Source organism: Ceratotherium simum, chromosome 17 (genome assembly GCF_057802395.1).
Source record: "Ceratotherium simum simum isolate JZ-2026a chromosome 17, ASM5780239v1, whole genome shotgun sequence".
Classification (NCBI taxonomy): Eukaryota; Metazoa; Chordata; class Mammalia; order Perissodactyla; family Rhinocerotidae; genus Ceratotherium; species Ceratotherium simum.
In genome coordinates, this window is record NC_141916.1 from 57,688,436 (window position 1) to 57,705,030 (window position 16,595).

The window sequence follows — 16,595 nt, forward strand, 5'->3', positions numbered from 1 at the left end:
AGCAGGCCCTCAGCTCACCTGCTTCTCCATTTGAATAAATACCTGTCTCTCTATGCTGATGTCCTCCTCGGGTCTTCCTCCATGCCCATCAGAGACTGAATGATAACTCTGCCCTTAATCCCTAACAGAAAGGAAATGTGAACGTGGACCTTTCCCGGGCTGATCCATCTGGCTGGGGTCAATTGAGAGCAATGGCTTTCAAACTCCTTTGAACACAACTCATAGCAAGAAATATATTTTACACTGCACTCAGAATACACATACGCACATACACATACAATTATAACAAAACAGTACTTCCCTATACTGTGAGCAATATACTCTGGTATTTTCCATTCTATTCTATGCTATTCTACTTCATTTATTCTAAAAATACTGACCACGAGCCACCAAAAGATTGCAGCCTACAATTTGAAAAACACTGATTTATAGCACACACAATCAAGAGCAGAACAGAAATAAATGGCCAAGATATAATTCTGATTGTGGTCTGGATCATAAACCTGCATCAGATTTTAAATGTCTACTGTCTTATAGACAATAAGGTGTTTTTAGGGGAAATGGGGGCGAAGCCTACGAAGCTGCACAATACTGCAAGAACACGGCAAAATGTGAAAGTGCTGGCCCAGTTTCTTTTGTTAAACAGAGAAAAATTATCTCAGGGTTGCTGGGAACACAGTAAGACCAGACTAACACGTCCTGAAAGATCCTTCAAAAACAAAACAAATAGTCTGTCATTCCTGTAACAGTTACTAATGTCAACGACTCGGAGCTGTGCCATGGAAGACAGAGCTTGCGCGGCGTGGAGCCTTACCTCATTACTCCACTGGCTCCAGAGCCTGCTTTCCTTACAAGTGTTGGGGCCGTGCAAAAGATTTGTACTCCCTCCTCACAAACAAGTCTGTTTTCCACAGAACAAGAGAGGGGAGGTCTAGGGCGGGGGCAGTCCCAGACGATGCGGAATAAGGTCGGGGTCCTACGACCCTGCTGCTGTGATGGGTGCGGTACACAAGAAAACGGGCAGAGAGTCAACTTGTCTCTTCTCTCACCAAAAAGACCATAAGGTCTAGAGTTCACAGCCACCCTAGGGTTGCCACCATCCTTCCATGCTCGTCTGTAATGTGTATTCCCTATCCTGCCAATGCCACGGATACCTTGGGGGGTGGGGAGGTTCAGAAGGACCCGTCTTCAGCTAAGAGGGCAAGTCCAGCTAGGTGGGATCCTGGAGGGCAGGGGGAGCAGACTGTGGTGGCTGGTCTGGATGGTAGAGGGTTTGGTGAAGCAGGGCACGGGTGGCTGGGAGGTCGTCAGGATCTGAGGGCAAGAAAGGGCTGGTAAGAGGCTGTGGATCTCCTGGGCAGCTGGGCCACCGGGATTCTCCAGCCCCATGGCTTTCCTGGGACTCACCCACGCCCAGCTCCTGCAGCAGGCTCCGGTACTCTGGCTCAGCCTCCAGCAGTTTCAGCAGATTGGTAGACTCCATCCGTTCCAGCTGCACCTCCCAGTACACATAGATCTTCTGGTTGAACGTGACATACACCAGGCAGGGGCTGTTGCGGCCCTCTTTGCAGGCATACAGGCCTGGGAGGTGTGGGTGGTGAGACAAAGGGCAAGAAGTTTCAGTCCCAGTGGTGGCAGGGCGGAGAACAAGAGTGAGCATCAGAGTCAGCAGTTCTGACCCTCCCACAGACGTCAGCAGAAAACTAAAGGCCCTCTTTCTATTTCTTCTCTGTTGGGAACTCAGTAAAATAGGTAAAACAGTAAAATATCTGGCCTATTCCACACATTCTGCTAGTCAGAATAGCATCCAAAAAGGTGCTATTTGTTGATCTTCCCATCTTAGGGATAGCCCTGAAGTAATGAGGGAGAGTCTTGTTAGTCTGAGGGACAGATCAGCAAAACGTGATCAGAAACTAAGGCTTCTCGTAGGCAGCAATCCCTCTTCAAATGCATATCAACCTTTCAGGTCACCGGAGTCTGTATGCCAAAGCACTGCTCAACTTCTATCATTTCAGTAACCAAAGATATCCCCACATCACCCAAAAGAGTTTGTGGTGGTTTTCAAGGTCCCCAATTTAGAACTAATAAGGATGCCCTGGGAGAATGTTCTCCACACAGTTGTGACATAGTCAGATGGGAAAGAAATTTCTGATGTCTTCACACATCCGAGACAGATAGACGATAAGAACTCATCCCATTCTTTAAAACAGTCAGAGATGGAGACTTCACTATCTTTTATTTTCTCTTATTTAAAACTGTAAAGATGGCAGTTCAGTGCTATCCTCTAACAAAAGAGCCAAAGAATACATTTGTTTATGAAGATGTACAGTAGGGAATGCATTGAGAGTGGAAACGAGAGGCAGACAAGTGTGGTTGGAGAGGGGCCATGGGGCGGGGTCCCACCTGCACAGAAGGCTCGGATATTCTCATCCACCTGGAAGCGGACAACAGTGCGGTTGTGATCAATGATATACGTCTGTCCATCCCAGGCACAGGCAACTACCTCCTCATGCCCATTGCCCTGAAAAAGGCAGAGACAAGGACTGACTTAGACCTGTCTAAAGCGAGACTTAAGACAAAGGTTCAGAGTTAATTATGAAGTGAGAATGGCCTGATTTAAACCTCATCTCTCCATGTGAAGAAGGTAAGAATGTTCCTCTCCACCGGGCTTTCCACTCACCGTGATATCCAATTTCTCTAGGGCAAAAAGCTGGTGATCCACCTGTACTGACCACAACAACTTGTCTGCTTCCTCCATAAGCTTCAGCGTCCCTGCAGCAGCGGGCAGGCCAGGGGTGGGTGGAACAGGAGCTCTGAGCAGACCCCACAGGCATACAACCTCCCACCCTGGCACTGGCCCGTAGCCAACCCGGGGAACTCACCATCCAGGGTGCAGAGGGCAAAGAGGCCAGAGCCACCACTCTCAGGGTTGTGGCCTGCGGTAGGGGTGAAAGGCCCAGGAGAGAACATGAAGCATGAGGTGAGATCAGAGCATATGGGGTGAGGCGCGGCCAAGGACAGGCAGGAAGGGACGGGACTAAAAACGAGGTACAGCCCTGCGTCTCCTCTCTCCCAGAACCGACATTTGCCCTTAGCTCCTCCCTCGCCCCCACCCCACCTTCACCTCGTTTGATGTTTCCAACGAGGTGAGTGGAGACATTCTTGTTATGGATGCGACCGGACGTCTGGTGCAGCACAACATCACGGGCAGCCGGGGTCTCCCTGTGGGCAGGAGGGCGGGAGGCTAAGTGGGAGACCAAATGGGCTCAGTTCTTTGGGACCTTTGTGGCCCCATCTCTGTAAGAGTTTTCAGGATGTGAATCAGCTTGGAAACCTATCACTGACCCCATCTGGCCCATGCGGCAAGCAGGAAAGAGGGGGATGGGGCTGCCTGGTTCGAGTCTTAGAACCTCTTCCAGGTGCTACAAGGTTAAAGCCAGGATTCCCCGGGGCCCCAAATAATCTTCCTTAATGGGGCAAAGGCATTTGTGCCGGACCTAGCTAAAGCAGCTCTGCCAACTTCTGACCCTTCCATGCCATGTGCACCCAGGAGCCCAGCTCACTTTCACGCACCCCATACCATCCGCAGGCCTGTATCCCTTACCTACTGCCCTCCGGGGCCCCGTCAGAGGTAGGGGGGTGCCCAGTGTCCTTGTTCCAGGTACACAGTAGAACTGCATAAGCACAGCCTGGCTGAGACACCATCAGTTCAGGAACACCCTGGGGCCCTGGAGTCACCGAGAGACTGTCCACCTACACCAGGGAACAGGGGCTTAGGGGGCTGGAGAGAGAAGGAAGTGGGGCCCTGCAGACAACAGGGGAGAGAGGCGGGTCAGGGGCCCGAGAAACAGTCCCTCAGACTTCGAGGGTAGCAGCGGAGGGAGAATTCTGGAGTTCACAAGGCTCCTGCCTGGGGCCATCCTCTCCACACCGGCCTGCTTTCCACCATGCATGCCTCAACTGGGTCCAGCCCTGATACAGACACGTCACACCCACCTTCACACTCCCGATCCTTAGCCCGGTGTTCCTTCCTCTTTGCCTATTATCAGCAATCTCCCCTAATTTGAAATTACCTTCTTTAGATCTCTCTCAATAAGATGATTTTCCCTCCTTCCTACCCTGTACCCTGGCCCACGACTGTTCTCCCAGAACCCCCTCCAGGAGGCCTTCCTCCCGGCTCCCTGGGCTCCAGGGTCCCCACATGCAGCCTCTCACCTGACCCTCCAGCATCCACTTCTTGAGGGACACCAGCTGCCCTGTCAGATGCTCTGTGCCCTCGCCCAGATCTTCCCAGCGGAAAGCCCGCACCACACGGTCTGTGTAACCTACCAGCAGCTCGCAACATCCATCTCCATCTGTGGATTCAGATCATAAGACAAGTTTGGAGCCGAATCTGAACTCATCAGCTTGAATCCTACAAGCATCCCCTCCCCACTCCTCTGCTAACATCACCACCGCTGGCACCTTTACCCAGTGTGACTTCAGGCCCAATCTGATGTGCGAGCCACCTCACACACTCTGAGCCTGGGACCTGCACCCCTGCCTTCCTTGTACTTAGAACACTGCACCCACCCATCTGCTCTACAGGTCTCATCACTTCTTCCCTCCTACTTCTTCTCTCAGACGCACAACTTGAGGGACCTGATTCATTCCACATACCAACCACCACCTTCAAGACAGCTTCTGGCCCAAATATCAGCCCTGTATCTGCACGGCTTACTCCCTCGCCATCTTCAACTGTTGATCAAATGTCACCTTCTCAGCAAGGACTTTCCTGAGAACTCCATTTAGAACTGCTCCCTCGGCCGGCCCTGTGGCTTAGCGGTTAAGTGCGCGCACTCCGCTGCTGGCGGCCCGGTTTTGGATCCTGGGCGCGCACCCTCGCACCGCTTCTCTGGCCATGCTGAGGCCGTGTACCACATATAGCAACTAGAAGGATGTGCAGCTATGACATACAACTATCTACTGGGGCTTTGGGTGAAAAAATAAATAAATAAATAAAATTAGAACTGCTCCCTCTACCTCGACATTCTCTAGCTCCTTTCTGTGATTTATTTTCCCCATGGCACTTACTATCTTCTAATATACTGTTTAATTTTCTTACAATATTTATATTCTTTATTTTCTGTCCTTTTCTAGTAAACGGCCAAGAGGGCAGCGATTTTCGTCTGCGTTATTCATTATTATGATCTCAGTGCCTAGAATTATTGTAGGAGGTCAGTAACTCGATAGTAGGTGCATAACAAACGCACAGATGAATCCTGACTCCCCCCGCCCTGCCCTTCAGCCAGTCCCTTGGGATCTGCTCCATTACTCATTGACTCCTATTCCCCCAGCTGCCCGCAAAGACAGCCATGCCCACCGATGTCGCTGATCAGCATGACCTTGGTGTTGGCAGGGATGTGCTGCTTGAAGACAGGACGCTGCTCCTCTCCCATTAGTGTTTCGTGGTGCCCAGAAGCATCCAGGGCCTTGGCAGGCGTCAGGTCACACAAGTGAAACCAGCCTTCAGCACTCACTGCCACCACGAGGTTCTGGGAGAGACAGAGGTACAGGAGAGAGGGACTGGGGAGAGAAGTGTGGGCACAAGCCTGACTGCCAGAGCACAGAGGTCAAGGTTGAAGCCTTTAACTCTCAACTGATTTCCACCTTGAGACAGGGATCAACGTAAGGCGTTGGAGTTATACCCAAGTCCCAAGAGTCCTTACCTTTCCTTTATTACATACATCTCCAACCCCAACGCAGGTCAGCTGCAAAAGAAGAAAGAGGCTCAGGGAGACAGTGAGGAAACCCAGTGCTCCCTAATCTCTGTGAGGGAGCGGGTTTTCTAATTACCATCATTCACTGAAAACTTGTGCCACGTGACCTACATTGATAGTCTGCAGTAATTGAGTTATTATGCTATAGGTTCAGTTTACCCAGACAGCAACATCAAGACCTGAAGTAGTTAAGACAATCTGGGCCGAAAAAAACAAACAAAAACTCTATATCTAATATAGCCAGACCAGCATATTTCTAGATTTATTCAAATTATTGCCCCTATTTTCTACTATACTTTATAAGATCAGACCAACTAGGCAGTTTCCATAAAAAGTACTAAGGGAGTCACTCCCCAACATAAAATAAAAAACAACCCCGCTTTGTGAGTGTGTGTGTGTGTGTGTGTGTGTGTGTGTGTGTAACAGATGGGGGAGCACTGCCTGGGGGCTTCCCCGTCTGAATCAAATGCACCGAGGACCAGTCGCTGGGCTAAGTAGAGTAGCTGGTGAGTCAGGACACACTGGTGAGCTCCTGTGTGGGACTCACTCTTGCCAGTCCCTGGACACAAGGGTCCCTCCTTCCCCACTGGAGCCCCAGGGAGTTGCATACTGACCATTCCCTGGCAGGAACAGGTGAGCCATGGCCGGCTGTCATCATTCTTATACACAGACAGCTTTCCACTTGTGTCTCCCACCACCAGTTCATTTAACTTCAAACGGAGAGAGAAGGGAGTTTTAGGATGGGATCCTGCTGAAGCTATGCAAGCTCCTCTCTGCTGGGCCCATCCTGGGCAAATCACAAGACCTTGACTTGTATCTTCATCAACTTTATTAAAAATCTTTTGCAACCAACACAGCCATGGTTTCCCAGGGTTTCTTTATTTCTGTTTAGGGTTGTGTGTGTGTGTGTGTGTGTGCGTGCATGTGTGTGTGTGTGTGTGTGTACTGGGGTCAGGGGAGGTTAGAAGAATGGGGCAATCTATGATTCATCCCAAAGAGTCTGACATCTGAACAGCTCAATGCCCCACATACCTCACTTTGGCTCTTCTAATTTGTCCATTACAAATGGGACACGTTTTGAAAACAACCCCAAATATTTAACTTTTGGAGAATTTAACTTCAGACCTTGTACTTAATCAGGGACTAAATAAAAAGGCAATGTCAGGGGCTGGCCCGCTGACGTGGTGGTTAAGTTCGCGTGTTCCGCTTCGGCTGCCCGGGGCTCGCCGGTTCAGATCCTGGCCGCAGACCTACGCACCGCCCGTCAAGCCATGCTGAGGCAGTGTCCCACATAAAGCAACTAGAAGGATGTACAACTATGACATACAACTATCTACTGGGGCTTTGGGGAGGAAAAAAGGAGGAAGATTGGCAACAGATGTTAGCTCAGGGCCAATCTTCCTCCAAAAAAAAAAAAAAAGCCAATGTCAGCTCTGGGGACCCCCCTTCCGCTAGCAAGACCTTTTGATCTTGGTGTGTATGAATGAACATACAGGGGATGGAGGGGATGGAGGTGCCGGAGGGGACAGCATCCATGCTCTGGGCCTCTGGTGCCCTCAACTGGTGGCTAAGCTCTCAGGAGGGGAGGCTCCCTGCATGGAGCCTTTTCTCCACTATTTATATCTGGGTACTCCATTTCCCCGGGGATCCCCAAAGGCTGGCTACCCTTTCCAGGGGCTAATGATGACAACGCGGTGGCTCCAAACCCCATTTCCACAAATAGCTTCATGATTTCCCCTAGGGGGACATCCAACACCCCCTTCCTGGTCTCAAAATAGAGTGAATATTAGATTCTCAAGAGATTTAATACTAAAGGCAACAAAGACATAATAGATCAACAGTAAGGAAAAGTTAGAAATGAACTGGGATTTATTAATAATGATTTACTTGATGTGAATCTTAGATTTATTATTTTTTAATAGTTATGGGAGTTTCTGGTGGGACTATTAGATCATACAAGCTTATTTACGTTAAACCCTCCATACCTGGTATTTCAATTACGGCTGCCCAGGAGGACTTCTGCAGACACACGTGGGAGAGGCAGCATAGCAGAGGTTCAGAGTGCAGGTGCCTGGATTTGAATCCAGCTCTCTGTGCCTAAATTTTTTCATCTATAAAACGAGGATCATAAGAGTATCTACCTCATAAGGTTGCTGCGAGAATTGAGCTAACAGAGGAGAGCATTTAGAACAGTGACTGGCATATAGTGCGCACTAAAACCAGGTCGTTTTCAGCGTCTAGTTAAACGCCTCCAAGGCTAGGGATCTTAGCATCTTTCATACAATCCATTCTTTTTTTTTTTTTATTTTTTTATTTTTTTTATTTTTCCCCCAAAGCCCCAGTAGATAGTTGTCTGTCATAGCTGCACATCCTTCTAGTTGCTGTATGTGGGACGTGGCCTCAGCATGGCCGGAGGAGTGGTACGTCGGTGCGCACCCGGGATCCGAACCCGGGCCGCCGGCAGCGGAGCGCGCACACTTAACCACTAAGCCACGGGGCCAGCCCCATTCTTGTTTTTTTAATACATTCATTCAACAATGCCATAGTCCATAGCAGGCCCTCAATAAATGTTTACTTAATAGAAAAATAACAAAAAAAATTTTTTTTTAAGAAACAAAGAAAAATCAGTCAGCCCTTGAGTTTTCAGGTAAAGCTGGACAACCAGTTAGGGTACAGAGAAGGACCTCACGGTTTTAAATTTTTTTTTTTTGTGAGGAAGATCAGCCCTGAGCTAACATCCATGCTAATCCTCCTCTTTTTGCTGAGGAAGACTGGCTCTGAGCTAACATCTATTGCCAGTCCTCCTCCTTTTTTTCTCCCCAAAGCCCCAGTAGATAGTTGTATGTCATAGTTGCATATCCTTCTAGGTGCTGCCTGTGGGACGCCACCTCAGCATGGCCGGAGAAGCGGTGCGTCGATGAGCGCCCGGGATACAAACCTGGGCCGCCAGTAGCCCAGCGCGCGCACTTAACCACTCAGCCGCAGGGCTGGCCTCAGGACCTCATGGTTTGACAGCGGCACAGACACAGGAATAAAATCATAAACAGTGCGGTGAGTGCAGTGAGCAAGTAGACGTGACTCAGCCAAGCAGAGAGTGCGGCAATGGCAGGCGTCCTGGAGGAGGTCAGTTCCAGGGTAGCCCATCTGCTCTCCAGCAGTTATAATGCTTCCCAGCAGGTCTGCTTCTCTATGGTTGATCCTGGGTCTGGCCTCTGGAGGCTACTCAGTGACACTAAAGAAGTCCAGCTGGAGAGTACACTATTGGTCAGAAATGCTGAAGCAGAAGGGAGGCGAGATCTTTCTGTGATCCGCTTCAGCCTTCTAGAGACTTCCTCTCCCCTGGTTTAGCCAGGCTTCGCTGGGCAGCCCTAGAGGGTGTGGATTCTATTGCTGGTTTCTCCCTCTGACTTAGCAGGAAATCAAATAGTTTCAAAGAACTTTAGGCTAATGGTTTAATAGGAAGAAATAAATATTTTTCCTGCCTCAAATCGCCAAATGCTGGCCTGGGAAATGAATAACAAAATTTCTGTCCACGCACATGCAGGCTGAGTGCACCACACCTGATCACCAGCCAGCTATCTCAACTGCCTGCTCTTCTCTCAGTTATATTTATCAATAACAGACAAAGCCCTTCAAATTGCTTTGAGACATATCATCACATTTGCTTTTCATAATAATCCTCATTTATTCAATAAACATTTATTGCGTGCCTACCATGTGCCAAGCACTATTATAAGTGTTGGGAATACAGCAGTGAAAAAAGAGATAAAAAATTCCTATCATTATGGAGCTTACAGAAATGGAGCTTACAACTCAGGTTAAAAAAAAAAAGATAGTATAATGTACCTAATATTGTAGAACTGAGTGTGTAATAGTGCAATTCACTTAGAAAAGTACAATTTCCAAAAGACCTGGGGTTATGAAGCTATGAAAAAAGGCACGTATGTTTCTTTTAAACAAAGATAATCAGATAAAATGGAAAATAATGCACATCTAAAGTCATTTTGTGGGCCGGCCCCGTGGCTTAGCGGTTAAGTGCAAGCGCTCCGCTACTGGCGGCCCGGGTTCAGATCCCAGGTGCAGACCGACGCACCGCTTTTCCCGCCATGCTGAGGCCGCGTCCCACATACAGCAACTAGAAGGATGTGCAACTATGACATACAACTATCTGCTGGGGCTTTGGGGAAAAAAAGGAGGAGGACTGGCAATAGATCTTAGCTCAGAGCCAGTCTTCCTCAGCAAAAAAAAAAAAGAGAAGGATTGGCATGGATGTTAGCTCAGGGCTGATCTTCCTTGAAAATAAATAAATAAATAAATAAATAAAGTCATTTTGTTAATTTACTATTTAAAAATGCCTCCCTTGATTATCTCATAAAATTGTACTGCTTGGCATATGAAGAAATGTGAAAGCCCAGAAAACGTAACACAAATTTATGAGAATAACTTTTTTCTCCCTAGAGAGAGTAGGGGGTTGAGCAAAAGAGGCCTCATAAAATAGCTTCTCCACCACAGCACAAAGGAGGCTGAGGGGCAGGAGTTGGGGAAGAGAAGAATGTTTTAGCCTTGGTTTTTTCCAGGGAAAAGAGCACAGAACAGTCAGGGAGGTGGGGCAGAGGATATGAAAGGAGGGGAATAAGGTGCTTTGTATTAACAATATGAAATAGAGATAATGAATGAAAAAAAGTCTGGAAGAAAAGAGGGCCTCAGACCATCAACAGCCCTCATTCCCTTTGATGCTCCACCCCAGGACCCTTTACATATTTTAATCAATGCACCTCATTCCATTTTGTCATTCTGGTAACCATCACCCCACCTGATTATGAGCTACCTGAGGGCTGGGACTGTCTTGTTCATTTTTGAATTCCCAGAAAGTGGCAGAGTCCTTGGCACAGAATGGGCAGTTCAATAAATATTTGCAGAAAAATAGAATCAAATACTAACAACGACGCCACCAGCACTCACTGAGCGCTAACAGTGCGCCGGGCAGGGCTCTACCTGCTCTACCTGTATTCATTCATTTAAACGACGAGGAAGGCAACGACCGCTGAGGGAAGAAAAGGCAGATGGAAACTGCTTTCCTAAGTCAACCAAGGTGTAGCGCTTTAAAATGGGCACACACCCGCGCGCACTTCGGAGCAGGCACTACGGAAACACGACTTCGTTAGGATTGGGGTGGTGGGGGCATCTGTTGCCCCGGCCGGAGGAGCTCAGAGCCCACAGTCGGGAGGCAAGGCAGAGAAGCAGAGCAACGCGTGCTCGCGCAAGGGGCCGAGCGTGAGAGCAGCAGAGGTGCGTCTGAAGCCTATTCTGAGGCTCTAAAACGTCAAGTGCTTTGAGAGGTGATGGCCCGGGAGGAAGCATAACGATAGAGTGAACCAGGAAATGTGGCCACCCGAGTTGACTAGGCTCCGACTGCGAGAAGTCACTGAATTGGTTACAGGACCACTTATCCATCAGCCTAGAAGAATACCAGACCAGGGCACCTGACCAACGCAGGCACAACGTCCAGAGACTTCAGCTGTTATCAAGTTCTCCCCGAATCCCCCCCACCACCACCACGCCAGCCCCCGCGCATGCGCGGCGTCCACGCCGCACGCCCCGGGCGGCCGCCTCACTTCCCGGCCCCGCCCCGGGCCCGCGCGGACTGCTGCGTCTCGTCTCTCGTGGTGCGCATGCACTGACCGTGTCGTTATCCACGTCTCCGAGGCAGATGGCGTGTGGGAAGAGGCTCCCGCTGAATTCCAGGGCCACGCGCTGCACGTAGCTCACCGACTTCATTGCACTTCCAAGGGCTTAGGGACCGGGAGCTCCGCTAAATGTCCCCCGAGCCCCTCCCCACAGCCGCCGAGCGGAAGGCCACTCAAAGCGGAAAGTTACGTCAACACCCGAGCCCCCAATCCCGGCCTTCCTCGCTTAACCCGAGAGGAGGCGGGTCTTCCGAGCCCTCTGGGCGTGGGCGGGCGTGCCCGCTACTGACATGAGTGACAGGGGCGCGGGCCACTCCTTTTCTGCGGAGGGCTGGAGCGAGGGCTAGACCAACCCTGATGGGAGCGAGCTGTTCCCTTGGCAACAGGGCCCCTAGGGCTTGACCTAATAACCTCGACCTCTTCCTTTGTTACCCTGGGAATGAAGATTCCCAGCCATCAGACTGTCCCTGAGAATCATAATAATCGTAATGACTGACAGTTGTATGGTTTCCAACAGTGTTTTTTTAAACAACTATGTAGCTACCCATTAGGGCTCGTGAAAACAATGTAGTGAATTGAACCAGCCTGTAAAAAAATGAAACAGAATAGTATAGAAAATACCAGTGACTGTTGAGTAGTAAGGTAAGTATTGTTTTTGTGAAACCTTTGTTTCAATTGTATATATTTATATGTGTATATACTGGCTTATCATGTAAAAAAGATATTTTTTTACGGTGTGTGCGCTTTGTGACCAGGAGTTTGAGAACCAGTTGCCGCAAAGCACGTTTCACATATATTATCTCATGTAATTAGCACAACAACGCTGTGAGCTTGTATTATTATTCCAGTTTTTTGGATGAGGAAAACAGGTTCAGCAAGATTAAGTAACAAGGCAGAAAGTGGCAGAGGTGGGACTCAAACCAGGATTATTTGATCCCAACCACTATGTCCTTTCTATCATGTACTGCCATGGTTCCTAGGCAAGTCCTCAGGTTAGAAGTCAGGGTTACTGAAATTCTGGACCTGCTCTGCCCTGTGGCCCCCTGCACAAAGCTCTTGCCTCCTTCTCTCAGTGGCCTTATCTGTAGTGTAAATGGGACATCACCGTCATGGCTGGCCTCTTAGGGAAACTTCCCATGTTGAATGAGTCCAGCCTTTCTTTGGGGCGTCTCAGCAATCAGGGCATCAAAAGTATTATTTGTGAGGGGCCAGCCCCATGGCATAGCGGTTAAGTGCAGGCGCTCTGCTGCTGGCGGCCCCGCCTGGCGCCGGTGCGTACCAATGCACTGCTTGTCAGGCCATGCTATGGTGGTGTCCCATATAAAGTGGAGGAAGATGGGCATGGTGTTAGCCCAGGGCAAGTCTTCCTCAGCAAAAAGAGGAGGATTGGCATGGATGTTAGCTCAGGGCTGATCTTCCTCACCAAAAAAAAAAAAAGTATTATTTGTGAAATTCTGCAGCTGCTCCATGCATTCTAAGGTTTAGGTCTGCAGGCCCAGGCTGATTTACACATTGGTCTTTCAGGAGTCAACACTGTGAAAATAAGGATGTCCACCTCACCTGGGAATGTTGGACCAAGGGCTGGTCCTGCTTTCTAAACGTAATGGGAGAAGGTGCTGGAGGGCAGGATCTTTTTGCCTGGGAGTGAGAGAGGGGGGTGGGACATCTTGTCCTCGAGGTCCCAATGGATCTGATGGCCAGTTAAGATGAGAACAAGGAATAGCAGGTCAGAACAGCAAACAGGAGGCAGTTTAGACAAATACTGGGGACTGCCGATACCTTCAACTTTCCGTTTCTGGTGGTGTACTGTGGGGTTGGCCAGGTCCATTCAAAGGCTCTGGGTCACACAGGTGTACCTGGTGCTTTAAATACGTTGTCTCCTTTACGGAGGGGTTGCATGCTACCTCATCCTGTTCCACCACATCTCTTTTCTCTCACCCTAGCTCAAATCCTAAGCTTCATATTAGATTTCAAGGAGTGGAAAAACAAAAGCCAATTTTAAAATGTTTACCTCTTTTTTTTAAATAATTTTATTTATTTATTTTTTCCCCCAAAGTCCCAGTAGATAGTTGTATGTCATAGCTGCACGTCCTTCTAGTTGCTGTATGTGGGACGCGGCCTCAGCATGGCCGGAGAAGCGGTGCGTCAGTGCGCGCCCGGGATCTGAACCCGGGCCGCCAGCAGCGGAGTGCGCGCACTTAACCACTAAGCCACGGGGCTGGCCCAAAATGTTTACCTCTTAATGTAAAGTTAAATAGTTTTGAATTGTTTCTTTTCACTGTATTATTTCTCCATTGTTTTCTTTTTCCAGCCCTTTGAAAGAAATTGTAAAATAAATAAATTAATAAATAACTAAGGACAAAAGAGTTGAAGATCACCCTGCTGCTGTCACCAAGTGCCCTGGCCTGACCCAGTTCTCTGAAGTCATACCCTGACCCAGCACTCCACAATGCCTTAGTTTTATCTTCCTCATCACTTGTGCTTCTTGTTCTTGACCTTTCTGTGCCATGAGGTGCCTGTGTTTGTTTGTTCTGTGATTGCCGTGAAGCTCATGTCATTATGATCACAACTTGGATACCATGCATTTTGGCTTTTGTTAAGAGAGCCAAAAAAAGTTAGAAAGGGAGGAAGGATAGGTCTCCAAGAAATATGGCATGAATCAAGTCTTTCCATTTCTTTTTTTTTTATAATTATGTATGTATTTATTTTTCCCCCAAAGCCCCATTAGATAGTTGTATGTCATAGCTGCACATCCTTCTAGTTGCTGTATGTGGGACGCGGCCTCAGCATGGCCGGAGAAGTGGTGTGTCGGTGCGCGCCCGGGATCGGAACCCAGGCCGCCAGCAGCGGAGTGTGCGCACTTAACTGCTAAGCCACGGGGCCAGCCCAAGTCTTTCCGTTTCTATGCCTCTCCCCACCTCACATCAGTTACTTTAACTGCATTGAATGTTACGTGCACAGTAAAGGGAACACAGGATTGGCATTGCAGAACCCTGTGGACAGATCCCTGGCTCCACAAGGAACACCCCTGTTCTTGGCCCTTTCTAGTGGGATGGTTGGTGGGTCTCCACTGGCACTATCTAGAGCTGGTCTTGTTTAAGCCAAGCCCTCTTTCAGCATAGGTTTTGGCTTACTCCTCAGAACTGCCTAACCAGGCCATCTTCCTGGTGAGATGACATGGATACAGTTGTGTGGGTGGCGTATTCTTTACAAACCAGCCAAACAGTAGTTTCATTAGAAACCTGCTATGGGAGAGGATGGGAGGAGGTGTTAAGTGGGAAGCATTTCTAGGGGGATTCTTTGTACACTTCTTCCTCCAAGAGTAGACAGAGAGGTGGGGTCCTATCCAAGTTCTGTCTGCCTAGGATGCCCAGGTAAGAAACAGGACCTTTAAAGCTCTTTCTACACGTGAGGCCCAGAGCCACTCCCGTCCTGGGGGTAGTGTCTAGGGCTTCCTCATTCCCCTTCCCTCTCTAATTCACAGTGCACCTTAGCATATCAAAGGTTCTGAGAAGTCATGAAGTACAGAAACCTGTTTCTCAAACTAACTTGACCTAGAAATTAGGTAGAACAAGTGTGGGCAGCCCTGCTCTGAGTGAACTGCTCTTCCTCAGAGCTCTACTTTGAGTCCCACCCCTTTCCTCACAAGTTTGGCCCTATCAGAAAGGACCACCAACGCTGTAAAGCTTTGATCCTGGAACCTGGATTGCTGTCTGGTCAAGACTCTACTGGCCGTTAATTGAAGGGTGAAGAGTAGTTCCTCATTGTCACTGAAGTCCACGTGAGGAAATGGGCTTAACACACGAAGGATGACGAAAACGTGTTAGAACTAGAGAGGTGGTGGTTGCGAAACATTGTAATTGGACTAAATGCCACTGAATTGTTCACTTTAAAATGTTTTTTTTTTATAATTTTATTTATTTATTTTTCCCCCCAAAGCCCCAGTAGATAGTTGCGTGTCATAGCTGCACACCCTTCCAGCTGCTGCATGTGGGACGCGGCCCCAGCATGGCCGGAGAAGCTGCGTGTCGGTGTGCGCCGGGATCCGAACCCGGGCTGTCAGCAGCGGAGCACGCGCACCCAACCGCCAAGCCATGGGGTCGGCCCCTAAAATGTTTTTTATGTTATGTGAATTTCACCTCAATAAAAAAAGTACAAACGGAACCATTTATGTGTGAAGCACTTCTAACGGTGGAACAGGAGACTGGAAATCCTAAGGAGCACACGTGTCCTGGGGGTGGGGGATAGGATATGGCTGGTCCCTTCTACCAAAGAACTCTCAAAGTTCATGAAGGCATTGCCCTTTTTTGATGGTTCCTCCTCAGAACCGTGTTGTGAATCTTTCATTCTTACTTTGCCTCCCAAATTGGTGTATTTAGTGTTGTTTGTTACATGCTAAATAGAGTTTTATGATGATTCTTAGATTTTATAATTGAGGCTAGTTGATGCATCCGTTATCTGAGGTTGGCAAGCACCTGGGAACCACAGCCATGAAGTCCGCAATGATTTCCAGAAGGAGGACAAGTTTTCCTGGTAGACTGTCTTTGAACTCCTACGTTGGCTTTATTCAGCACTGCACTTGGCCCACTGTCATTTCATCTTAAGGGTTACAAGGCTCTGAGGCAGTCTGCATTTGGAAAAGGAAGATTAGTCATTGAGACAGAAGAGAGGAATAAGGCGGGAGAGGTTCCACTGTTTCTTTTAATTCTTGATTTTCCAGTAATAGTTTTCTAAAAAGGTACTACTTCCTACTAGTCCTGCCTGAGATGTCCTTCACATATTTCTCCAACTGAAATGAGATAACATACTTCACCCCCAGCTTTTACTCGCAGGGTGCTGTGGCTGGTGTAGAGTGAGGGGAGTCCAGTGCAGTGATGCTGGTAGGGCAGGCTGCGCCAGGCCTTGCACGGTTTTGTGGGCCACGAGAGATCCTGATCTTCAACTTAAATGGGTTGGGAAGTCATGGACAGGGTTTTAAGCAATTGGAAGGATACAATTTGGGTGCAGTGCAGGGTGAGGTGCAGGTGGGTCAAGGGGTAACGTGAGAGGAACTCTCTGCAGACAGGAGGTGCATGGGGCTGTTGGGGAGGGGCTGCTAGGATGGAGACTGGAAATACTTAGAGGAGATAAAATTTATAGAACTTGATGT

At 48.7% G+C, this 16,595-nt stretch overlaps 1 protein-coding gene across 4 annotated transcripts; it reads right to left on the minus strand.

Annotated features, from left to right (window-relative positions):
* Window positions 1–219: 219 nt before the first annotated feature.
* On the minus strand, window positions 220–11,627 carry ITFG2 (integrin alpha FG-GAP repeat containing 2). Of its 4 annotated transcripts, none has more exons than XM_087442905.1 (12): window positions 11,442–11,627; window positions 6,374–6,469; window positions 5,709–5,750; window positions 5,363–5,534; window positions 4,216–4,355; window positions 3,605–3,753; window positions 3,125–3,222; window positions 2,883–2,936; window positions 2,681–2,772; window positions 2,404–2,521; window positions 1,408–1,581; window positions 220–1,314 (listed from the first exon to the last, which is right to left on the minus strand). In XM_087442905.1, exons 1-12 carry the CDS (start codon window positions 11,535–11,537, stop codon window positions 1,211–1,213), a joined length of 1,335 nt encoding a protein of 444 aa, XP_087299031.1. In that variant the 5' UTR covers window positions 11,538–11,627; the 3' UTR covers window positions 220–1,210. The 4 variants fall into 4 exon arrangements, with proteins under 4 accessions (XP_087299031.1, XP_087299033.1, XP_087299032.1 ...); XM_087442907.1 differs by having other exon boundaries at window positions 5,363–5,565; window positions 11,442–11,493; XM_087442906.1 differs by lacking the exon at window positions 6,374–6,469.
* Window positions 11,628–16,595: the final 4,968 nt, after the last annotated feature.